This window comes from Labrus bergylta, chromosome 14, assembly GCF_963930695.1.
Source record: "Labrus bergylta chromosome 14, fLabBer1.1, whole genome shotgun sequence".
NCBI classification, from domain to species: domain Eukaryota; kingdom Metazoa; phylum Chordata; class Actinopteri; order Labriformes; family Labridae; genus Labrus; species Labrus bergylta.
Genome location: NC_089208.1, coordinates 10,476,051 through 10,501,893, shown reverse-complemented (window position 1 = coordinate 10,501,893; position 25,843 = coordinate 10,476,051). Strand labels below are relative to the sequence as shown.

Genomic DNA, 25,843 nt, shown 5'->3' with positions numbered 1-25,843 from the left:
GTTAAAAGTATTGCAGGTAGTGGCATTGAAATGATAGAATAATTAGATAGGTGGATTAATAACACACCAGTGATCCCATTCAAGGTCCATTTAGAGCTCCTGATGGGAAAAAACAAACTTGTGTAGTGAACAAATGAAGTTTGGTTTCTGTTAACACCAATGTTCAATCTTTGATTCTCTGCACATGCATGTGTTTAACTCCACCGTGGAGCATTTTGTATCAAAGTGAACTATACTTTTATATATTTAATATGTTCATCAATCTCCACTGAGTCCTTAATGAAAAGGTAAACTGGCACTTAGAGAGGGGATATTCACTGATCACAGTGCATCCATAAAGCTACTCCAAAAACTGCCAAATCATCTAAGCTCCATGATTGCATAAAGTATAAGCAGGTTTTTGTTGTTGTTTTATTTACAATTTTGCTCCTTATAAATGGAGTTTTGCATCAAAATACCAATATGCCTTACAAGGAAAAAAACAAGTAAATTAAAGCTGCTTGTAAGCTTCCCCCCTCATTTTCATACTGTTCATGCTTTCTCTTGTCTTAAAAAAAAGATACTGGCCTCAAAGAGATCAAATAATGTAAGGGAAGACACTACAGCACGTTATCATAACCTACCTGTGATGGTAGAAAATAGATGCCTATATAAGAGGGAAAGAGGGCAGAATTATTGTGGGAAAACGAAGTTGTAAGAGGCTGTTCCCTGAGCTGTCGCTAGGAGCTGTCCGCGGTGCTGAAGCTCGCTGCCTGCTCTCTCCATGTGCCGCCTGCTCACACAGACACGAATCCGCTTACTGAGCGTCCAAATTAAACAGGGACCTCCGCGTTTCACTTGATTATTCTCGGCTGTCTTCACCCCGCTGACATCGACCGGAAAGTGCAACGGCAAACCCCCACGGCTCTGTTCGCGTTTTTGTAGACGTTAAAATCCTCGCTTTGCTTGTTTTCTTTCTTCTTTTTATTTCTCAGCCCTGGAAGTATTCTTTTTCAACACAAGGACGTGTTTCTGTAGCCTCGCGGAGAAGATCCCACATCGACTTTAGACATGTGTGTGAGACAGGACTGTCAATTTAAGAGACTGTTGGCGGTTTTGGTTCTCGCTGCTGCCGTGGCCACAATCCACGCACAAGGTAAGGAACTTGGGTCTTATGTGGACTTTGTGGGGATTGTTTCGTGTACTCTCAAACTATACGAGGCGAGGGCAGAACCGAGTGCTGCGCTGTGACACCAGGTTCACTAATGTCAGATCTACAAGTGTGTATGTAGAGGGAAAGCACAGTGGATTACTTATCAATAGGTTTATTTGATATTAATGTTTTATTATGTTGGTTGATATCTTTTCATTAGGGTTCAAGAAAGAACAATATTGCTTGCTCAAAAAGTTGACCACACAGATTTTCCAATGAGTATGTGCACAAAAATATTACTTTTTCCTTCTACTACTGAGATTATTTAAATATTAAAGAAGAAGCAAAAAGAAATGAAAAATGTCCAAGTGGCTCAACCTGTACAGGCTATTTTAAGGGTGAGATTTTGACATTTTTTTTCCATTTTCGACCATAGAATATTACGTAACAGTTGATTGTAAATCACAGCTTATAAAACCACTTTATATAGCTCTTAGTGCAAAAACACACACCACCACACACACATCAACATATGGCCATAGATACAACATGTAAACAACACATGGGAGGAAAATAAAACTTCATAAGACATTCGCAAACTAGACCCCACTCTGAATCATATTCACCTCTAATGTGATGATTTGTTTGTGGGAATCCGGAATAAACAGTCAGGAAGTGACTGTGCTCGGGCACAGAGGTCTGTGTGACAGACGGTGCTCGGTAATAAGACTCTAATCCTCAGGAATTGCTGAAGATTATTGACCAAGCTGTTTGACACAGTTGAGTGCTTGTGGAAGGATTCATGCACTGGTGGCCTTGTCCTAATTATTTCTCTATTGTGCGTCCGCCCTCTCTTTATCATTCTGTGGGGCTATCCGTGGTTCAACTTGTCTACACAGTTTCCTCTTTATGTGAGGATCTCTTCTTTGTCAAGCCAGTGGAATTAGACATTAACCATCTCCAGCATGAGCATGGAGTTAATGTATGGTTTATATATAGGATATGAGTAATGAATTGGAAATATTGTAATAAAACATTATGGAATGTATGAGTCTCTGCAAAACTCTGTAAATGAATAGATATTTATACCAGAGCTTATTTTCTAAGTCAAACTTGATCTGAAATAAACATTAACAGTTTGAAATTGCACATTTTGACAGCAGGATGGAGAACCAACTGTGTTTAAAAAGTGAATTCAAGTATCACATAATATTATAACAACGTCTTTTATTATCAGGTAGAATAGGTTGAAGTGCGCTGAATGCTTTTCTCATTGTTTTTCAATGAATAAATAAACGGAAAGCTATCTGTTCCATGCTGAAATTGAACTCATTTATGAGGGACAGGCAAGTGCTTAAACAATGCAATAATTGTCATAATGAATTCACATTGCCTCGGCTGTTTTCGTGTCATCACATGTCAGCTCGTCCGAACGCGTGGTGCAATCTTGGAAAAACAAAATATTTGAATCATGAAAACATCTGATCTAGAGGAAAGGTGCTTCAGACTGGACTGCAACACAAATTGCAAAACATTATATTTGTGGTACAGCCTAACAGCATCACAGCACATATTGTATTGTTTAAATGTTTCATGAACTTTGTTTGTGAAAACACACACTCAGCAGTAGACCATAAGTGCATAGTGAGTACAGGGTGCATGAATTTACGAGGGTTTTTTTTTAGAGTCACCGAGTTTCATATATCCCAAGAACACACCTGCTCTTTCCCTTCTCTCCAGAGGACGAATGCACAGGGAATTATTTTTAGAGCAAAATAAAATTAAACAGCTTCCATTAGCGAGTTGCTCGCTGTTGCTCAGTCAGCATGTTGACGTCTTAGTGAATTCTCCGAGGTGGAAGGCCTGTTTCAGTTTTTTAATACACATGGTTGTAAGGTTTAGCCGTTGTCAGGAGTTTTAAAGCCACAGAGATATGTAAAGAGACGACTGAGGTTCAGCCTGTTGTTGAACACTTCCTGATGTCTGTTTCAAGGAAAATACAAACATCCATTCATCCTTTTTAACATCATCATCATCACGAGTAAAGAGACATCTTACAACTTTGGGAACTGTTTGATAATTATTCCGTATGTTATTATTCACATTATCATGAGAAGAAGATATTATTTCAGTAGTAAATATAGTGTAAATACTGCTGTTACGGTCATCTAAATAAAAAGTAAATGAATGGATATTTGTTAACAGACAGGTTTTTTCTTTTCATTCAAAGCCTCTCTGTTCCTCACACTTTCTACCGTATTGCAAAAGTCAGGCTACTTTTGTGATCCTAAATTCAATTAAATCTTTTTAAATAAGTACATGGATTGAATATCACTCATTTACTAAGGGGACGTTTGTGTGTGAAGTATTCAGTTGTTAAAGGCTGCTTGACGGACAAGACATTGCACCTCGCGGCAGTAGTGTTGTCCCCTTCGTAGGCAGGATTGTTGCATAGCATACATTTTAAATTATTAGTCGACTTAGATATGGATATCCACAGCATGAGAAAAAAAGTGACATTGTCCAAACTTCCCTAATTTGCTTTTTCATTGCATGGGTTAATTCTACATTTTCTCATCCTCTAAATTTGATACCTTTCCTGAATCAAGAAAACAATGTTTAAACGGATGAATTCAATCTATTTTACACATTACAACAAGCTCTTCTCGCAGAGTGTTTCTTAGTGTGACTACAACTTTTTCATTTCCTTCATATGGTGAACATCAAACAATAAAACATGCAAATGACAAAATCAAATGTAGCATGCAAGAAATAATTACCCACTGATTATGTTGAAAAACATAATCACAGGACTGTGGGCACAGAGCCGAGGGTTGTGACAAATAATGTCGCTTTAGAAATTAATTGGTCAGGCCTTCTATCCCTTTAATCTTTAAAAAATAAATAAATAAATAAATTAAAAAAAAATTCATAAGAGGGGGTCATATTGAGAGGGAGAGAGAGAGAGAGAGAGAGAGAGAGAGAGAGAGAGAGAGAGAGAGAGAGAGAGAGAGAGAGAGAGAGAGAGATTGAAGGATGGTTGTTGAAATTCCGATCAGGATGTCTTAGTTCTTTATGCACATCACCCTTAACTGCAAAAACAACAAGAAAAACAAAATGGACAGGCCCTAAATCTTTGCCATGCTTTTCATCAGGCACTCTCGGTTAGTTTTTGTCCTCCAGCATTCACTGAGTGTTGTGGGAATGCAAAAGTGACTCAGTAGATTGTGTGCAGAGTTTGTATGATTTTCTAATATTTACATTTCACTTGTGTTTTTTATTGCTCTCACAGTTTGTAGTAGTTTGTGAAACTTCTCGTGTGTATGTCTTTTGATCTGCGTTTGCCCAATAATAAGAAGTTATATTCAAACTTGTTTACTATGGTTACTGATCCATCTGCCAGTAAAACCAAATAAATTGGATCAATAATATAAAATCTAAGTTGAATTTCATTTCTCACTTTGTGCAGATTCAAAGGGAATCAGGTTATTTTTTAGTATTGATTTTTAAATGGTATGACCATACTGAGTATAGAGGTACTGCATGACAACCCCAAAGCCATTTAAAACGATTTAATTTCACATAACAAAGGGAGAAAACTTCATTTGAACCTACCACTGGCAGAGACTACCTCTCAACTTCACTCTAACATGAAGAGTGTTATAACTTTTACAAACTGGGTCATGTTGGGTTCTCGATCAGACGCACACATCTTATCTATCTCCCCAGGCCCCTCCATGGAAATAAAATATTCTCAAATACTGTAAAATGTCAATATACTATATCTACATTTACTTAAAATTTATATTTATGCCCGATTTTAATACATTATTTACAAACAGCTCCCATTAATATTACAAATATTTAAAATAAAAGTAGACAATCCTGACCCAGATAGTTAGAAGATACTCTCACATCAATATAGCATGAAAATTTCTGTTAGCCCCAGTTTACTTCAACACATATTTGAGACACTCAGCTGAGTGTTTCGTATTAGAACTAATACACATTCTCTCAGACTGTTAAAACTGATCTGGGAGCAGCATAACGGGATGTTTTATGAATCCCAATCTTCAATAAATGAGTTATGAACACCTTCCGCTTAACAGAGCTCTCCTTGAAATGTAACCATTAGTCTAAAGAGTGTGTACGTGTGAAACAAAAAGTCTTTGTTGTTCCAGAAAATGAAAATGATTTATCCCAAGGTAACTGTAAATTGAACACATCTGTCAAATGTTGCTCGTTTTAAGGACATGCTGCAATTTTAATCCAATCTGGTCGTTCACAGTGTTATCGTGTCTTCTACTCTGAAATGGAGAGGACAAAAGCGATTAAACATTCTACTATCATGCTGAAGCTTGCTTAATTAAGTTTTCATATTCAAACTACGGACAGTGATTGAGCTATTCCACTCACAGACAGCGTGAATATATATGTAGTGCTTGCTTTTGTATTGACATCTGTTGTCGGGGTGGAAAAGGGTCACTTCTGTTTCTAAATACGGTTTGTGAGTATTCATTCCGCTCAGGACTAAATTTCTCCCCTTTTGTCTGACTAACATAACCGTTAGAAACACAAGTTTTATGTTCCCCAGTTTTGGAAGTATTGTTCATATTCAGAAATGTTAAAGTGAATTGCCAGAATCATGGGATGAAAAACAGCATATTTAGGGCAGATTGTTGCTTTGAGCCGTGTGCTGGAAAAGAAAGTGAACATCCCATAATTTCAGGGGAGGTAACAGAAATCATGCAACACCTGTTTGTTGGATTGCCAGTGATTAACTTCATCAAGGGCTATTCAGCATCTGTGTGCTGTCATAATTAGTTTAACTTTCCCAAGGCCTGTCAATGGTAAATGAGAGTCATTATACCAGAATGCCCCTCTTCAAGGCTTGGCGCCTGCCTGCCTCAGCCCCTCTCTGTGCCTGTCTCGCTCTCTTTCACTGCCTCCTAGGTGGAGCTCACAGCTTGGCTGAATGCGACTCATTTTCAGCTCTTCATGTGCAAATGCCTCGCTCGCTCCCTGAGAATGTTCTATGCATCCTAATTTGAATCATTGCCTCATATACTCTCCTCCTCAAAAGTGTGGGGCTTTATTTGTTAAAGGAAACAAGTAATTTTTGCAAAGATCATTCTGAATTTCATCAGTTTTCTTGGCATGGTTCTCCCAACAGCTGGTTTCACCCTATAGAAAAAAAGCCTTGTGTTCTTACTTGAGCTAGCTGTACTTCAGCCAAGCTGCTGTTAAGTATTAGAACTCAGATTTTGAGAACATGAAGTACATGCAGACCTGGTTTATTTTCACTTCTGTGTGGTCAAATTGCAGAGTAAACTCTCAGAAATAGGGCAACCAGCCATATTGTATAAATAGTTGGATAAGTATGTTTTCATCTCATATTACATGTAAGGTGTTTTTCCTCCTCCCTGAATTATTTAACATTTTCAGTTAAAATTCATTAAAATACATATACTTGTTTTCCCTAAGATAATAAAGTAAGCTTACTATGTCTTGAATAAATAGTATAAAGACAAATATTTTGTTATAATTTAAATAAAACAATGTCAATAGTAACGTCATGCTCCAGATTTAATATAAAGTAAGAAGTCAGAGTACCACTTCTTAAATCAGGAAGAAATACAAGAAAATCATGTTGACACTGTGACACAATGTCTGCTAAAATAGGATTTTATCTGAACTCATTCAATTCTCTTCATGGATTTATACATAGAGTCAACTGTGGGCTCAAACGTACAGTTCAACCACAGAAAGAGATGGACAGGCTAAAAGCCGGAGGCTTGAGTGTTCCCCAAGGCCAGGGGAAATAAAGGTTAGATTCAGCATTGCATCATATTTAGTTGCTTCAGTTTAGCACTACTGAACATGCGGTTAGGGCTGACTGATAGTTAACATCATGCTGTAACAACTGATCTAAAATGTCTAATGTGCTGCTGCTTGAAGCCCGCCATTTAAAAATGAGCAGCTTTTTGCCTTTGCTAATTCCACTGTCATACTTTTAACTGCATATTTTTTATGCAGCAACCTGACAGATCTTCTGTTCTGGCTAGCTACAAGTCTGCATGATAGGATGATGATGCCTTCTACCGCTGCATAAAAATAGTTAGGTGAGAGTTCTTGCTCGGGGTTTATTGGAGGGTAAAGAAGAGAAACTGCTGGAATGTATGTTGGCTCAAGCCTTACTTCAGGCCGAGGCAGTTTTCTGCTGCTAGTTAGCATGAAGTTGATGAGTTGAGTTTTTGTTTAGTTTGGTTACTGTATGTCAGCTCATTTGGGTGTAGGCCTAGCCCACTTAGTGCCAACAATCTAAAACACAGAAAGAGTGTGTATCCTGCCTGAGGCTTGTGTGAAGTACTCCAGGTAGAACAGAAGAGTGCACATTGCTTATTGGTTACAGAAAACAACTGAAAAAAAAGACAAAATTTCCTGGAAAAACTGCACTGCCTGATTGGTGCCTTGGCAGAGCCTAATGGACATAACACACAGAATAGCACTCATAGTGGTAGAATTTTTGCAATTATCATAAATAAATTGCCACATATTCTTGCCTTTTTCCACTTAAAAACTGCTGATGTTTCAAACAATGAAGTAGACAAAGTCGATTTAAAGTGTCAGAAATGTCTTTGAATAGTCTTAACCTGACCTCAGGTGAGCTCAGATAGTAGCAATGCATGCCGCAATATTATGCTGAGCATCAAATCCATCACTTACTAACCTTGACTTTGACTTACAGTTTAAGCATGGCAAAATACAGTTTGTATTCAACCTTTTAATGGGGTGTTTGCATTAATATTATGAAAACAACGGTTGCTGGTGGGACTGTTGCGGACGTTGGGGGACACATTTTCCTGATATGAGTCTTAGACTTATCCACATACCCACTGTGGATAGCTGCAGCTTTAAAAATGTAGATCGTGAATTCAAGGAAGCAGGCCTGACTGGAGAACACACAACTCCCAATTGTATCACTGAAGGGGAGAATCACTGAGGGTGAAAAAGTGTGATTAAATGTGTTCATACCAATCTTAAATATTAAACATTGTTAAGTTGTTAAGTAGTTTAGCACTAATGCTAACTGAGTAGTGCACAAATGGAGTGATATTTAGTTTTATTTTTTTTGAATGAGGACCTAATTGTGAGTTCCTTAGTAGGTACTTATCATTTTCAAAACACATGCTTTACTTAAAAAAAGAAATAAAAAAGAAGCAAACTAATGGCCCTTGCCCTTACAGAATACCCCGTCCTGTTTGTTTAATCGGTTTGACAGTATTGAAAGACGTGAAATGGGTTTTAGCGCTTAGATAATTATGTGATAGGTTTCTCAAACAGCCTGTGTTTTGTCTCAACACAATAATCTCCTCAGAGATGAGAAGTAACACGTTTACAATGACATTGTCAACACGTATCCTCAGAGAGAACGAGAGAAATTCACCACTTCTAAAATCTCCCTCTTTAAGCCGACGATGGGGGCAAGACTTCCAGCAGGGAGGGCAATGGACTCAGAAACGGTGCATCACCAAATTGGGTTGCAAACACATTTAATTCATTCCAAGCGTAGTCTAACCCCTCAAGCAATAAAAAACCGAAATGAAGAGATGTCTACCACTTCGTCAAGGCAGTATGTTGCTGGTTCACTTCTACCTGCTTTGCCTTGGCCTTGTGCCTTATTGATTTACTGAAAAAGAAAAAAGAGTTGGCATGGTTAACCTCCCCAGGCCAAGCCTCCTTTCAGCACCTTTCACGCTCCGCCTGGCCATGTACACACCTCCCTAATCAGGAGTGGCGTGTTTTGCGGCTGCAGTGGGGATGGCTCTCTGAAAAGATTAGGGCAAGGGACAGCCTCGGCTCTCTTCCCCTCTTCTCCACGCCACATCCCATCTAGAGAGCATTTCATCTGTGGTCGTGAAAAGGCTTATGTGGGGTTGGAGAGTGCTGTGTGAAAAGCAGCAGGTAATAGGCTGTGTAATGTGTTTGGGGGTGTAGTTTTTTTAGTATTCACAGTTAGTGCTGACCTTTGGCAGGTTGAGCCACCCCCCACAGTAATTTCCTCTGAAAAGATGTAATTGAATTCATCAGGATGAGTAAACATATTATAAGTAGCAGAGAAGATAACAATGTTGTGGATAGATCAAGGAAGAGGATAGTCGCTCCAAGAGTAATTGGAAATAGTCAAAGACAAACACAAGCAGAGAACGTGTGTAGGGCGCAGGGAGAGCCATTGCATGTACTGTATACTTTGCGGCTTGTCCGCCTTTTTCTCCACTATGCTTTCATATCCATTTAATTTCAAGAGGAGATAAATATTAAGTGCAGATACTTTTGACGACAAATGGATCATAATACAATTGACAACATCATCTTTTTCCAGTAAAACTAACCTTCTACTGGGCTGGATTACAAAAATGTATACATTTGAAGGACGTAGAATCAATGCAGAATTTTGTTGATTTTTGCAAACTATGGTTGAATTAAGAGTCATTTATGTTGGTAGTGTCGGACAAAGTCCGGAAATTGGTCTGGTAGCTGGAGAGGAGCCAGTCCACTTCCTGAGCACTGCCGGTGCCCTTGAGCAAAGCACCAAACCCCAAAACTGCTCTGGAGCGCTCGCTGTGGGCAGCCCCCTCACTCTGAGACCTCTCCATTAATGCATGTCCATAGGATTCTGTTTGTGTAGCATGTTCATTAGACAGAGTGTAAAACTGAATTTCCCCTCACAGGATTAATAAAGGATAAATTATTAATACAGCAGGCAACACTTTAGGGTATGGCTAATTGTGAATAACAAGGCATATTGTGGCAGCCAGCCATTCAGGATAGAGAGTTTTCAATGCATACTGTATCCACCCTGTTGTCCAAATATGGTCACTTCTGGTGCAACAAGACCACCAAGATGGTAATGGCTATGTAGGTTGGCATTTAAAAAGAAGGGTAAAACAACAACAGCTGGCTTGGGGGTTAGATCCACATCTAGTAGTCTATGATCAAGGCTAAAATGAAGCATTCATTTTTTCATTTTAAAGGCTTCTGCTGGGGTCCTCAGTCAAGATGATCCAAACAAACAGCTGAAGGCTGTAATGTGGCCATGAGCTTTGTTCTCTGTAGTGGGGTGTATATTGAAGTGATGGTTCCATGGGACCTTGTGGATAATTTAGAGGTTCTTGCCACTGCCATCCAACATTGAACATTATCAGTCCAAACAACTGGATGAGGGGGGAGGGGGGAGGTGGAGTCAGGCAGTTGTCTGTCAGTCATGAGGCTGTCCAAAGGCTCCCAGGTTCTCTGGTGGTGTTGGAAAGCCAGCTCATTGTGGCCGTCCTCTTCTGTCAGTGCAGTGAGCCTTTAAAGAGAATTCTCTCCCTTACGAATGGATTACTTAGCAATGAACAGCTGGAGCTCTGTGAGACCGTGCTATTGATTGCCGGACTAGAGCTTTTAGTGGGAAAGCTGGTCAGTGCACAGTCCATTTCTGCAAGATGGTGTGTGAAGTGGACGATGAAGTTTAGTGGCTTTATATTGATGTAAGAATTGCTTGGAAAGACAAATAATTCTTTGACAGAGATATAATGTAATTGTATGTAATATCTGTTTCTATCTTAACATTTTAGTTTGGGAAATAATAACAGGCTGACTTAAGGAATTCTTGGTTGGCATTTTTTATAGTGTAATGTCTTGACAATTATTGAAGGAATTACTATTTAAATAGACACACATTTCCATGTTTCCCCATGGTTGACTTGAAATGACAACAGTGAATCATGTTTTTTTTTTTTGGCACCATGATTTTCTAATTTCTTTTTAACCATTGTCATGTCAAAATTTAAATTCATCCATTCAACAGAAATGGCCGATATGGTTAAAAAAAAGGATTTATGTAACTGGGGTGTAATTCTTTGGATAGGGTTTAGATGTGTATGTCTGTATTTGTACATAGTTATTTTATTTTATGGTAAGCTGCACCTCATTGTTACCTTTCCCGATTCACTGAACTCCATAGACAACACATTAGTGGGGTATATTATGTGTTAAAATGATCTACGTGGATTGTAAATCAGGCATTACACTTCTGTGACATCTGTGATAACCAAATGATCACTACAGCTTGATATTCAACCCTTCTTTCTACTTATAATTGATTAATATATTTTATCACACCCTCTGAATCCAAAACACACAGACACATTGAAGAAAAATCCTTTTAATTTAACTTGCATTTAACCCAGAAATCACTTCTTGAACGTTGCCCTGTAGCCCAGATCAAGGAGTACGTATTCAGCCATGTGCTTCAGAGGATTAGATGCGATTTATGAAGGCAAATGAAGGAAAGAAAATCCTGACAGTAGGGCATGACCCTTGGCAAAGACCAGAAAGGTCTTTTAACATAAAGTAACATCAAGGTTTTAGCAGTGGAGAGTGGCTGGGAAGAGTCCAATTGATTCGTGATTTTTTCCTATAATGCCTGTAACCATGAGTTAAGATGATTATTTGAAAGAATTATGAGAAAATTCAACCATCATCAGTAAATTTAGAGCAAATTTACTGTAATCTAACTGGCATCAAACCAATGTTAGCTCAATGAAATATGCCTTTTCTGGTAAGGCTACCATCTTTGCAGTTACAGTAAGATACACTTTATGTCCCCTTGGGGAAATTTGTCTTAAAACTTAAAATATGTTAAGTGTATTCTACTCTTGTAAATGCCTTTATTGATTTATGGATTGCAGACAGTCATAGCAAATCACCTGCTTGTCAACACATGTCAAATAGAGTGAGTGTAGTCAGATTATCGTATATACAGTCCTGCTTACTAGGGATGAGCATGTACAGTAATCTAAATGCTCGAGTACTCTCATTACCTTATGAACCAGTACTAAGGTATCTTCTGGTTTTATATTTTTTTACTGTAAAAATAACGTTTGCAAGAGACCTCCTGATAATTAGTACTGTGTGTCTGAAGGACAGTGGTTTTCAAGTTCCAGTTCTAAAATGAAATGAGGAGTGATGGTAACATACAGTATGACTCCGTGGCAAAAGCTGTCAATGAGTCTGAAGTAACAGACACTTTGATGGTTCTGCAAAATTCTGCTGCATCTTTTCCACTCTCGTATCTGTTGTTGGCCATGATGGTAACTTTGTTCTCTGGCTCGACAAACTCTATGACCTCTCAGAAGGCTTCTCCTTTGACAAAACATAATCGTAGCGCATCTCCAGACACCGGTATTTTGTTATTAGCTTATCTGGATATAAGGCTCATATTCTCAGCTCTGGTATCATCACAACGACATGTGCTAGCAGGTTTAACAAATGATGTGAAGTGAGACTGCCTGTTGTCTGCTTCCGCTGGTTTCACCTTGTGCTTTAAGCTCATGTGGTTATTGTGGTTAAACATCGAACCAGTATTTCTATGATATTCAAGTTTAACGCCATATGTCTTACACTGCACATTATAGTCATCTTTTTTATGTGCTTTGACCTTTGGTGTAATCTGTCCCTATAGAGATGTACAATAGCTGCTGTAAAGCAGTTGTTGCCGTAATCTGGTTACACCTCAATGTACTGTTTATTATTTTCTAACTAAGTATATTCAGTTAAATGAACCTACAAAGCTAAGTTATGTAGCACTTGATAAGTTGAACTATTTTAGCTTCTAACAATGTGTGCACCGCTGCATTAATAAAATGTTAATCTGGTAATAACTACAAGATCGAGAACCTGAGTACCCATCCATACTTCCTATAGATTTCCCAGCTCCAGGGATGAAATCATAGAGAATCATAGAGATCATCATCATTGTGGAAAACATTTTCCTTGCTGCTGTTGAAGAGTTAAGTGATTTATTTGAGTGATAAAGCCAGGAAGTCTAGTTTACCTCTTGGACCTATGAAGATGTGGTTTACTTCAAGTCAGATGTTCACTGTGCAGAATATGTTCACTAACCAATTTTGTATAACGTGAGCACAATCTTCTTCATGTATAGTTCAGTCAAAATGATGTAAGCACATGTAGGATAAGCCTGGAGGGTAAAAATTGCTCTGCTGCTTTGTGGAATCACCACTGAATCTTACATCATTCACATTTATCACCAAGACAAAAAAAAAAATACAAGTAGCTAAAGAGAAAAAGCAGTTGTCACACTGTTGAACCAGATTTTGACACCAAGACAACAAGCAGCAGGCTGTGTTCAAGAACTCGATCTGACAGAAGCTGAACTATAGGCTTGCAAGAAGAAAAACAGATATTCAGAGTGAATAATGTAACAATAGGTAGGCAGACAAGATGGCAAAAAGAGAAGTGAAGTAATGTATTCGATCTGACAACGAGAGGTTGTAATGAAGTTGTTGAGGTTAAGAGACCTCAGCAACTATGTAGCATTTGAATATGTTATAGCACAAGTGAAAATATGAATGAGTCATGACTAAATTACATTGAAAAACTTTCATTGTCCTGGTATTGTGCATTAAAGTAATAGTTTGATATTTAGTATTATAGAGTTTATTTAGAGTTATAGCAGATGGCTGCTATCTCCTTTAGCCAGTATGCTAATGTTAAAGCTACAGCCTGACTGTAGTTAGCTTCTTAGAGCATTAAGACTAGAATCAAGGTTACATAAAAAATAATGATTATTCAAGAAATTGCCTCCAAAGCTGTTCGACACATCATCTTGTTTGTTACCACAGACAGAAATATGAAAATAAGAATTTTGTTTATTGGAGTTTTACAAGTCCTGTTTTGGGAAGGCTAAGCTAACCCGGCAGGATCTGGCTTCATGTTTATTAAGTAGGCACAAAAGCATTTTAGATCTCTTACACATTTTGGCAAATCAGCAAATAAGCTTTCCATCCAACAATTCCTCCAAAAATGTTTCCAAATTTAACTGTGTGAATAACTTTTCCCCACTAATGCACAGAATGGCTCAGATGTAAACATAAGACACAAGATGAACATCTGTTGGAATTGTGTACTACCTGACGATAAACAACAATTACTGCTTATGTATTTAAATGTCCAACCATTAAGCTAACAGTGATGATTGTGTCAAATCAAACCGCTAATGATCACTGATTCATATTCAAATGAGAAACAATCTTTAATCATTTTACCCAATTAGCTATTTATAATTTTTTCTCAATACAACAATTCACAGGATTAAGTTCAATGAGACTGCCTGTCATGTTCAGGGCACATTTGCATCAGTCCTTGCAGCTGATGTGCACCCGATGTGCAGCAGGAAAAAACATAATAAGCTAAAATAGGCCAATTGTATAACAAGAGCTTATCTCAATGTATCCAAGCATACCTATTCAAGGGAACAATCTGCAAAGGAAAACAGCGAGAGACTACTCGCTGTGAAGCAACAATGCTTACCATTGTGCCATGAATTGCACTTATTTCAATGAATTGGTTTTCTCTCAATCCATGTATAAAAAAATAATAATAACATATACAATCAACTAACTTTGAAATACTCTATATGCTCTCTATACTTTAAACATTTAAATGATCACTGCATTCAAGCTAGGAAAAACACCAAGATGTATCCTTTTAAGCTGAAAGGTTCTAAGCTCACCTACTGTGTTGTATGCAATTGCTCATCTTGCAAGCAGCCTTGGAAGAAGAGAAAATTAGTCTGTGAAAAATGATCGAGGGCGTTCTTTTGAGTGTCCATGCTGCTTTAAGCACTCTTACACTTTTTCTTCATTGTGTGTATAAAAGCATGGCTACATTAGTGCTTTCATTATGACAAAATAAAGAAGATAAACTGAATTTGCATCACGTGAGCGCAACTGTTGAGATAACAAAGAGTTCGGAGAATTTAGTACCCAGTATCCCTGTCTTATTATTTCCTGAGGCACGAGGTGAGACAGATTTTTGTTGCTTTTGCTGTTTTCAAAAGTGTCTCTCTTTGCCCCCAAACTGAAGAGTGAGGGAAATTATAGCTTCAAAGTTACACATTTTATTGAAAGGGACCTATGTTCTTTGACAGCCAATAGCTGTGAGTGTTTATCCTGTGTTTTCACAGCAAGAGTTGTGCCTTTGTTGTGCAGAGGTAGCAGGTGATAAACAATTTGACAAGGTAAGTGCAAAAGTGAGGGCAAAATTACAGAGAGATGGAGAGAAATGAAAGCTAAGTAGTGGGGAATCTTCTTCCCTTTGGTTTTATATAAGGGCAAATCACAGTGCTGAAATAAAGGAAGGATCCAACATCCTGAAACCACATCCATGAAAATCTTAATATTCATTTATGTTTTCATTTGGGGTGTCTGAAGTGATCCAGACCAGACAAAAATCATGTTATTTCGTGCCTATACACAAGACGAAGGACATCTGGTAAATAGCCTGTCAGTGTCAGTGACCCTCCCCGCTTGAATGTGACAGGTTTGTGTTTAGCTGAACTTATTGTACCTCCCTGTCAAAGCACTTCCATCCTGTGAGTAAACAAATCGAGACAAGGTTTAAGCCAAGCTGGGGGAAAAAAAAAAAAACCTCATCACAAAAGTGCACCACTCGGCTCCAGTGCAATTACCTTCTGTAAATGAAGCTCAGTCTGTCCTGTGAATCGTTCATCCTCTGTGCAGGCGCTTTGCACATACACCGTGTCAACAAAGCAGCACGGGCCTGTGTTTGGAAGGTGCGAGGAGGCTGTTTACCTTTGTTGCGGTGCGGATTGATGAGGTGGCTGAAGCAGAAGGGGGGGGGGGCATGATGTGAATAGTTGCCGTATTACTGTGGAAAGAGGTGTCTCCCTCCTCAAAGGCGGCTAACTGAGTTTGACAAAGCTGTTTCTGCTGAAGGGCTGCAGGGACGCTCCCTGGACGCGCTCCAGGAGATCGGGCTCAGCATGTGGATGCACATATGAGGTAGTGATGAAAGGTAATGCAGAGATAGGAGGAGGAGGAGGAGGACGAGGCTAATGTAGTTTAAGAAGTGTAAGTCAGCCTATAGTGTATTTGATGTTTTAGCAGCAGGCAGGGAGTACAAAACAAGATAAAGCGTGGTTTGACTTCCAGGGAGCTTTATTTAATTTTTGACTTTGAGGTCTGTGTCTGTGATATTTTCTAAATCTCATTGTCTTAGCCAGAGTTGATTTTTACACAATAAACTAAGGGATTTCACTTCAATATCTTACGAACATCATAAACAAATCTCAGCCTGGAGACAAATACACAAGTTTAATTAAAAGTAGAAAAAATAGCTTCCCAGTAAGTCCTGTTTTAACTCGGGGAAAATTGATTTCTGCTTCTGTCCTCTGGCTGCAATAGACTCTTTGAATCCCTCTCTCCCATTAGATTGTTGATCAATTCTGCCTTTGGTATTATGGGATTCCCTATTTGGATGGCATGGAGCCATCCCTATGGCTTTTATAGGGGACAAACCACTACAGCTCCAACTGCCAGGGAAAATTGGATTAAACGTCTGCTGTGATTTTGGAGTCATTTAATTCTGCAGCTTTTGCTTTCATTGTCTGTGTAAGCGCTGTCTCTCTCAGTGTACTGTGCCATTAGTGAGTGAGCTCCATGCTCCACCCCCGTTCTATTTTCACCTTTTAAACCCTGACAAAGTCAACTATGGGCTTCTTCCATTTTTCACTGCACTAAATGAAAGTAGTGATATGGGAACGGGTTCAGGCCAACTGGATTTGTCACCCTGTAATCCAATGGGATTTGTGAGCTCACATTTCATTTCACAGCACAAGAAAAAAAAACAAGTTCAACAAAAACTTAATGCTTGCAAATGTGTTTTTCCCACTGATTTGTCTTTACATGGCACTGCTTTCTAAGTGGGTGTATCTACAGTAATTACAAATTTACAGACTTTATATGATTGATTTTATTTTTCACTAGAAAGAACATTTCAACCCTAATATCTTCAAATAATCACATTTTATACATTATTGAAGAGTTTGAAAAAATGGTAAAAGATAACAATGAATTAAGAGGGCTTCAAGTTTCACTCAGTGGTCAAAGCATTGGCTCCATATACAGAGGTTGGAGTCCTGGAGTCAGTGACCCCAGCAGGAAATGTGTTGCATATGACTGCCCCTTCTCATACTGTTGAAATGCTGAACAGTGTGAATCATTGATCTCAGACATTTATCCCAAACTGTTGTTTTCCTACTCACCGTTGTGTTTTACATTCTAGTAGGACATCAGTACTGCTTCATTTACAAAGCCATTCTAGGAAAATCTTAAGAAGATATTTCCTCCTTTTAAAACTTAAATGATTCTTCATTTGTTGAAAGTTCTGCAATTTGTTGTTCTCAAAGTCAGAAAACAACAGAAAAGAGAGCTTTTTGAGATTAGTGCAGCTGCTCCGAGCAGTCTATAGACTTATTAAGCTGCAGAACTTAGATAGTCTAAATGTTTTTAACCCTTCAGTTCAGTCGTTCGGGTCCATGCTATCTGTGTGTGAACTTTTGAGCTGATCCTTTTAATGTTGTTTTTCTACTGTACAAGTTTTTTATTACTGTTCAAACTGTATGTTGCTGCTTTACCCTTGGCCTGGTTTCCCTTGTAAAAGAGATCTTGGATCTCAATGACGAGAACCTGGTTAAGAGAGGTTGAATAAAATCAAATAAAAAAACAATACAAAAACTTAAGAAAAAAAGAAAACCCTTTATGGACACTTGATTAAAAAAACATTTTTCCCCTACAAATAAAAGAACATATTGTGACAAAAATAGTCCCTCTCTCTTTGGTTGCTGCCTGTTTAACAGTCTTTAAAACCAAAATAATGGACCAAGACACAAATGGATAGAATAAGCACAGAGGTGTCATATTCATCCTTTCATGAACAGACCCTCAGAAAAGATGTGTTTAATAGATCCTCTGGGAGAAAACAATAAAATAATTTTGTTTCCATGTTACTATGAGTGAAGACTGTTTTGTTTCACTTACAGTGAGACATCCCATGAAACTTTACTTGAAATTAGGTGAACACAGACAATGCTAAAAGCCGTATGGGAAGCCCTGGTCCTTGAAATGAGACGTCCCATGAGGCCTAAACAATAGAGCAGAATCATAGTAAAAATAATAATCCAGCTAAAAGAAGAAGCCTGGAATGATTGTTGAAATGTGGTGTGCAAAAGAAAAGGGTCAATGCAGAAATACACACCAACCACACTAATAGACAGCTCTGCCATTAGGCAAATGGACTTGGAAAGGCACTTGGGTATGGTTGCTCTTTGTCTCGGGCTGTCTGAGGATTTGGTGAGCTAGGAGACAAACCGCCCCTTCATGTGAAAGCTCAGAATCAGGGAGAAGACAGATCAAAGCCTGTGCCTCTCTCTGAGATGCTTCCATTTGTGTCGGGAACATCGAGCGTAGGAAGCGAAGATAAAGGAGGAAAAGAGAGGGCAAAGTTTGAGCGAGTCTGCCTGTATACCCGGAGTGTATAATTAGGAGGGTTTTCTGGTAAATGTGCAGGGATGGAAATGGAATGGCTAAAGAAAATATCCTTTTGTCTGGGTCTCCAATCGCCTCGGTCACACAAGACTCATGGCCTTGTCAGATACTGTGAAACAAAACCGGCCCTGCTAATTGATGTGTGGGAGTGAGGACGGGAAAATTTAGAGTTGAAAGTGCAGTTTTAACAAGTTCTCACTCCCAACTCATGAAACACAGGAAGTTTGTCTGTGACCGAATAAGCTTCAAAATATGACAATCCAGGTACCAATCGTGCGTCAGCTTTCCAGGTGCTTATTAAGCTGTAAGAAAAATGTAACAATATTGGGTAAGAATATAATCCACTTAGTTAAGAACCAATAGCATCAAAGTTTATCGGTCACAAGTCGCGTAACACACTGATGTTGCAAATCTAATGCATGTTATGTGACATTTCTAAGGTTCAAGTATATATTACAAAATATACCCTACACAACTTCTAAAAAGAAGTTAAACTTCACTATTTGTTACTACACTAGAGGTCCTTGTCCAATACAGCCAAAACGTATCGATTAGTGACAACTACTCCATCAATGCATCAATCTGACACTGTGGTATTTAAGACCCCCCCAAAAAACAGGAGGTTTCAGGTTAATTGTTTTGTAAGGGAAACCAGCACCAAAGTGCAATTCTGGATTATATTCACTAAAGCATCCAGACCTTTGCAGGTTGGTGGCTGTGTTCTGTCTTCAACTCACAGCTCTCTGCTTAATGATTAAGCAGAGAGCTGTCCTTCTGGCCTTTATTTGAAACACTTCCTGTGAGAGAAGCTTCTTAAATTAATTATGTTTGCTTAATGAATAATTAAGCCATGGGAAAGATAATTTGGTGTTACGCAGTATGCCCGACCATTGTGCATGAAGGGGAACCAGTGCTGCCTGGATGATTTCACATAGGGTGTGTGAAAGGAGAATTAGCAAACAATTTGCCTCCTGTTCTAGCCTTTACCATGACTAAAACATCACTGCTGATTATGTCTTGACATGTGTCAATACTGCACGCCTGCTTGTTAGCTCTGCTGGAGACAGGTTGCTCTGGAGGTTCCATTATTGTGGTTTTGAAATGAGAGGTATTGACTCACAGTTTGAATGAAAGCAGATAACAAATGCTATTGTGTCAGGTTTGTATTGTCACAGTCAGTTAAAAAGAAGCTGAAGTATGGCAATAATGACGGCAGACATAAACAGACGTTAATAGCTTCTTTTCTGTGGAGGTGAGACATCGAGGATAGAGATTAAGCCATGAGAGAAGACTTTTAATTATCCAAATCATGCCAGTGGTTAGAGAAATAATACGAGAGCCAGTGTTGCAGGTTTCATATGGATACTACGCTATAGATTAACATGAAGCTGCCGGTCGAACTTTGGAATTGCACACATTAAAAAGTAGATTGAGTCATATTTAAATGTATAGCCAATATTGATATCTGCACCAAGTAAGGTGAGTATCAAGGTGAGTTAAGATAAGCAATAATTAGCAGCTTTAGTCTTACTCTAGTTTAAATATTCAACCATTTATGTATACTTTTTTAAAGGTACTAATACCTAATCATGGAATTATCCTGCTGAAATCTAACCATATCCAGACCATCCCTTAATTTTAAGCATGTGTTTATAATTGCTAACATAAAAATCAAGGTAACCTGACAAAGGCTTGCTGACTTCGTTTTCACCACACATGCAAAACACACGATTGTAACAGCATTACTGTAAAACAAACGCTAAAATCATGACCTTTAAGATGATGCTTGGTATCCATAGACACATCTGCTGTGAACAGAGGTTTATATCGAGGCATTTTGATGTCTGCAATATTACTGGTTATTTCAAACCTGGTTGAGGAGTTATTGCCTTATTTATGGTGCCAACGCAAATTTACATGAAAGCATGCAGGAGACTAAGTCGCAATCATTGAAAGCAAAACAGAGGCCTTGATTCTATTTATCAGTAACAACACTGAAGGGGGAGACTTTATTGCTTTTCTTTTTTAAATTAATTGCGTTTTTAATTTTCTTGACCTTTTTAAGGTTATGTTGCATATTAAATACCGGTTGTTTCTGGGGAGGGTGAGCAGTGTGCTCACTCATAAATACATCTCACTAAGATACCTGTGATGGGACAAACACCTATGACAGGTTCAATTTTGCAGGCCCCAGTGATTTATTGGTTCTATGAGTCACTCACAAAGAGAGAGAAAGATAGACACACACACAGAAAGAGATACACACACACACACTCACAAATTTATACACCCTCTTTCTATCTCCTTGTCTCCTCCTCTCCCTCCCCTCTCCTCTTTGTCCCTCCCTGCTTGTAAGGACTTGCCAAGAAATCATTGGCTCAACAGAGAAAGGGCAAATCCTCTTCAGCCAATTTAAATTCTCCTGAGCACATGCTGCCGACTATTCCAAACTAATTAATAGACATGTCATGAATAAAAACACTTTGATTATGAAAAGAGGTTGCCCTCTGCCTCCTTTTAGGCTTGTCATTAGTATGAGGACACATGTGGTGAATAGCTGGAGTGTTGCTACCAGCAGCCTGAGACAGCCACAGATGCCCTCTTTTGATTAGATTTTTCACTGCATGTTTTATTCAGAGAGGCCTGCATGGACCTGGTGCCACACTCTCTGATTAGCTCTACCTGTACCAACAGGAGAGCCGGGCCAGCAGGACCAGCAGGGCAAGGCCTATTCAAAGGGCAAGACACAAAGACATGTGACCCTGGAGCACTCTCTTACTCAAGTGTAGTCCATCACACGACGCCCTCCTGATCTCTTTGACCGAAGTGACACACACAACAGATTGTCCTGTTCTATAACACTTCTTAAAGCTGCACTTGTTTTCATTTATTTGTGTGGCTGCCTTGAACTGTGAGGACGTAGCAACACATGCAAATGTGGTCATAGGACGGTCAAAGTATCATTCATTGAGAAAGAGACTTTGTCTTTTGTTGTGCTTTGAAGATACCTCCATGCACAAAAACAGATTTTGCCTGAAGGCTTTAACAATAACTTGACAGGCTGCATTCAAAATCCTCTGTTAGGGGAGCGCGGGTGGGCGACCCTGCTTTGGGTCCGACCTGTGGCTCCTTGACTGACTGTCATTGCACACTCTATCTCTCCTCTGTTTCTGACTCTAAAATACATAAAATAAACCTAAAAAAAGAAATCATCTGTTAGCACAGATGCCAAGTTTGTATGCTTATAAAAATGTTTTACTTCTTCTGCTTCATAAATGACTTCACACTATAGACCTACAGTAGGCTATATGTTATAATATATAACGAATGTCAACTATTGCGGTAACTTGCGCTTAAAAAATAACTTGTATGTAAAATCATTTGTAAAGTAGTCATCTAGAATTCATAAATGCATCTGATGATGTTATTTGAAGTTTATATACATCCATGATTTTCCTCCTTTTTACTGTTTAAATTATAGTTTAATTATTTGCTAACAGCAGACAGTCACTTTTAATTATCCTAATTAATGATTTGCTGCTTTGTGGGATTTGCGGGTTGTGTTGTGATGATTGTTTTCCAACGGGTGTGTCTCCCATCACACATGACTTTGTGCAGTCAAAAACAGATAACATGCATGTCGGAGGTGTTAGTGTTACACCCGGCTGCTTTATTGATCGTGCAACATCTTAGAGATGAACATGGTCTTGAAGCAGTTTCCCTGCAAAGGGTTTCTGGCTGTCAACATATGATCCTCAGCCCAGCTGACTCCTCCCAAAGGGGAGCCGGACCCCCCGCAGGAGCCATCTGTATCCTCGACAAGGCTATCCATCATCCTTTCTGCAACACTCAATTTAGGGTTCTTTTCCAGACAGCTTCAGGCAGCAGAACATAGCTTTACATGTGTGCGGCAGTATAATGAGAGCCCTTGAAACCTGCCTAGTGACTCTCAGAGCCAGCCTCAAGGGCTGATGGGAATCGATGAGTCAATCCCTGGGGCTGATCCCACACCCATTCTCAAGGGTTGTTACAATTGGTTTTGTCTTGTGATGTCTCTTTGTGAAGACAGATACTCTTAATTAGAAGTCGAAAAAGTGACCATTGTTTCCAGAACCACACAGCTAAGTCTTGTGCACCATTGACTTCTTAGATAACATAGGGTGTAAATTCACATTTTATATACAGTATGTTAAAGCTCAAATAGAATTCATCTTAATGATGTGGTAGCCATTTTTCCTCCTGGAATAGAATACAAAATGTAACAAACAAATGCTACCGTATTGGAGACTGGGCGATGTGAGATATGCTCTAAACCAGGGGTTCCCAAATTTTATAGTCCAGGACCCCTAAAATAACTATGCTAGAGACTCAGGACCCCCACTGTCCCTATTTTAGTAGTTTATAGTCAGAAAGGCTAGAAGCAGAACACGTAATGTCCATGAAGATACTGCAGGGCTGAGTGGACATACACAGTGTAGTAAGCAGACACACAGGTGATGTCTGTGTTTTCATTGGAAGAGAGAAACAGACACCTACGTTGTTGCAGTTATTTGCAAATTTACATTTAAAGGATTTTGTTACATATCACTTTCATTTCAGCATACATTTTTCTAAACGAATATAGTTGTATTTATATAGCTATTTTTTTTGTATGTATTTTTTTAAATAATGGGAAAAATATGCAATTTTAAATAATGTCACATTTCTACTTGTTTTTGGAAGGCACCCGCCCCCTGTCTGTGTCTCACCCTAGAGGGTCTCGACCCCCACTTTGGGAAACCCTGCTCTAACCATTATACAACCCTAAATGTAACTGTCTGTTGTTTTCTCTGTGGCCTTGAGAGCTTCAAATGAGACAACAGCACAGGTCTTATCATCAATTTGCGCTCTAGACTATTTTGATCCAATTGCAACAATCTCCCATGCATCCCTAGAACACACAATAACACACTAATGGTTGATGTTCTTGTTGTTGCACTTTTTACAGGAGCTATACATTTTATTTCACCAGATATGTTGACGCACCACTCATATCCACTCACATCCTTGGAATAGTAGTTGCAGGGAAAGGAGGATTACATGCTACTGGGTTCAGTCATGCTTTAGGGGTTGCCTGCTGCAACAACAGGAAAGTGCTTCTAATTAATTTCCAGCAGCCAAACTTTCCAAGCAGGGTTCAGTTGCAAGCTTTCTTATTTTATCTCAGGCAATTATTTCTCGTATTACCAGGAAAAATACAATCAAGTCAGAAAGAGCTGAACTCCATTGATGTTTCAAGAACTTGTGGCAGGCTCAAGTTTTTTTTTGTTTTAACGATATGTTTAAGGTTCTCACATTTACTAGTAAAAAACTATAACAAGTGCATGTAAACTTCCCTTAAACTCCCCCAAGCCCCCCCCCACACACACACAGACTGTTGTGATACATACAAGACACACGTGCAGTACTTTAATTCTCAGTTCACTTCCTCCAAGCGTGCAGCCAAAGCTCTTCTGCCCGAAAAAAAATGCTAGTTGGACACACGGCCGGAGGCTGTCACATTTAGAAGGCTTCTTCAACTGCGTTCCTTTTTCCCTGGCAAACGAAGGATCCATCTCACGGTAACAGGTGCATAATTACAGACTAAGCAAGAGTTATTAAATCAAACAACACAACGGATATAAAACTGAAATAAAATACATTGAAAGCAAAGAAAAACCATTCAGAAGTCTAATCAGTAATCAAGAAATGTATAGCTGTGTAAATCCCAAAGGCTTGTTTGATTTGAACACATTTCAGTGCTTGCTAGGAGTTTTTTGGCTGATTCATAAAAATAAAGAACAGTGGTCTGTGCTTCATAAATGAACATTTGTGGATGAATGGTTTATCAATAATAATCAGTGTATTTTAAATCAGTTAGTTTCAGTGCAGCTGTTGAGGTTGCTAGGTGACAGGGGCGACGCTTAGAAAAAACAGCGCAAGGGCTTGGACAGCTGGTGATGGGAACATAGACCAGACCATCTCATTTCAGTTATGCCTGAGACACAAGCCTTGAAAGCTGGATCCTTCGTAGGCTGGGTCCATCGAAGGATTCTCCCCATGAAAATTACACACAGCTTAAATGTGTTTAACCTCATGGTATTCAAAGCCCCTGCATCAGTGTATCCTAGTGGAAGCCTGTATTAGATACACTGATTCAAAGTCTGTCAGCAATGCATCTGTACAGCAGGTTAAGTAAATAGAATCCATTTGGTGTCAGTTAATTCAATCAGCCTCAGCTGACTGCCGCACGCCGACGGTGCTCTCAGAGGCCACGGGGGCTTTGGAGAGAGAAGATGGAAGAAGGATCCCCTTGGCAGGGGTTTGAAATGTCATAGCCCACTGCCCCGGCCAGATGAGGCTGTGTAGCACTGCGACTTGGCGGCTCAAGACACGATAGTTGCAGCTTATCATATGTAAGCTTGGGGAGGGTGTCCAGTGGGATATTCCCACATTTCTGTGTTGTCGAATTGAGTCTACATCTCTACATTACAAATCTCATTTTCAGGCTGGCGTGCTGAGCTCTCACGCAGTTTCTCAATAATCGCAAGGGCTGGATGGCGACAAATCTAAATCCCTCTCCTACAGGTTTCCAATTCCACACGGGACTTGTTGTGGTGTTTTCTGAACCGCATACAAAAATGTGAGCGGTGAAAAACCCTATGAGCTCCATATGCTGAAGGAATTATCAGATATGTGCAATACCTAATCTTTTATTCTATGCCCAAGATCAGCCTGTCTGTGTTGTATTAATGTAACTACAGTACAGGTGTATTTCTGCTCAGTAAACTTACTTCTTCATGTGTAAGATTGTGGGAAGTCAGTCCTGGTACTTTGAAAAAGCATGTAGATAAAACAGTGTAAGGTAACTCTGCACAAATTCTTCTAGTTATCCTTCTTGATACTTCTGAAGGAGCAAACCACATGCATAAACATGATTGTATTACGTACTATTATGTGGTCTTAAATTGGAACAGTGATGTGGATTTAAAGCATAAATATAACTCATATGAAGGTTGGAATTTACTTCTTATCCAATAGCTTTGAATCAAGCACCACATCAGTGCCCTTGTATGCCTATAAATCTCGGGTGGACAACTTTGGAAAACATGTAGAAGTAAGCTAGATAGTATCCTATGAATATATATCTATACCATATCTTCAGGCATCTTTCTACAGCTGCTCACACATAAAACACATGGAAAACTCATTGTATGACCACTGGTGGAGGATGAGTCCACAAGAGAGTGTTGAGCAACCATCAAGTTAGCTTGAGCCG

General features: G+C 39.0%; 1 protein-coding gene across 2 annotated transcripts in view; it reads left to right on the top strand.

The window, feature by feature from the left end:
• Window positions 1-724: 724 nt before the first annotated feature.
• The window catches only part of LOC109981479 (seizure protein 6 homolog), a 105,478-nt gene continuing 80,359 nt past the window's right edge, over window positions 725-25,843 (top strand). The window contains exon 1 of one of the 2 annotated variants that reach the window (XM_029276679.2): window positions 725-1,135. In XM_029276679.2, coding sequence (XP_029132512.2) covers window positions 1,051-1,135 — 85 coding nt within the window. In that variant the 5' untranslated portion in view covers window positions 725-1,050. The remainder of the gene's footprint in view (window positions 1,136-25,843) is intronic. The other variant, XM_020630282.3, reaches the window with a different exon arrangement.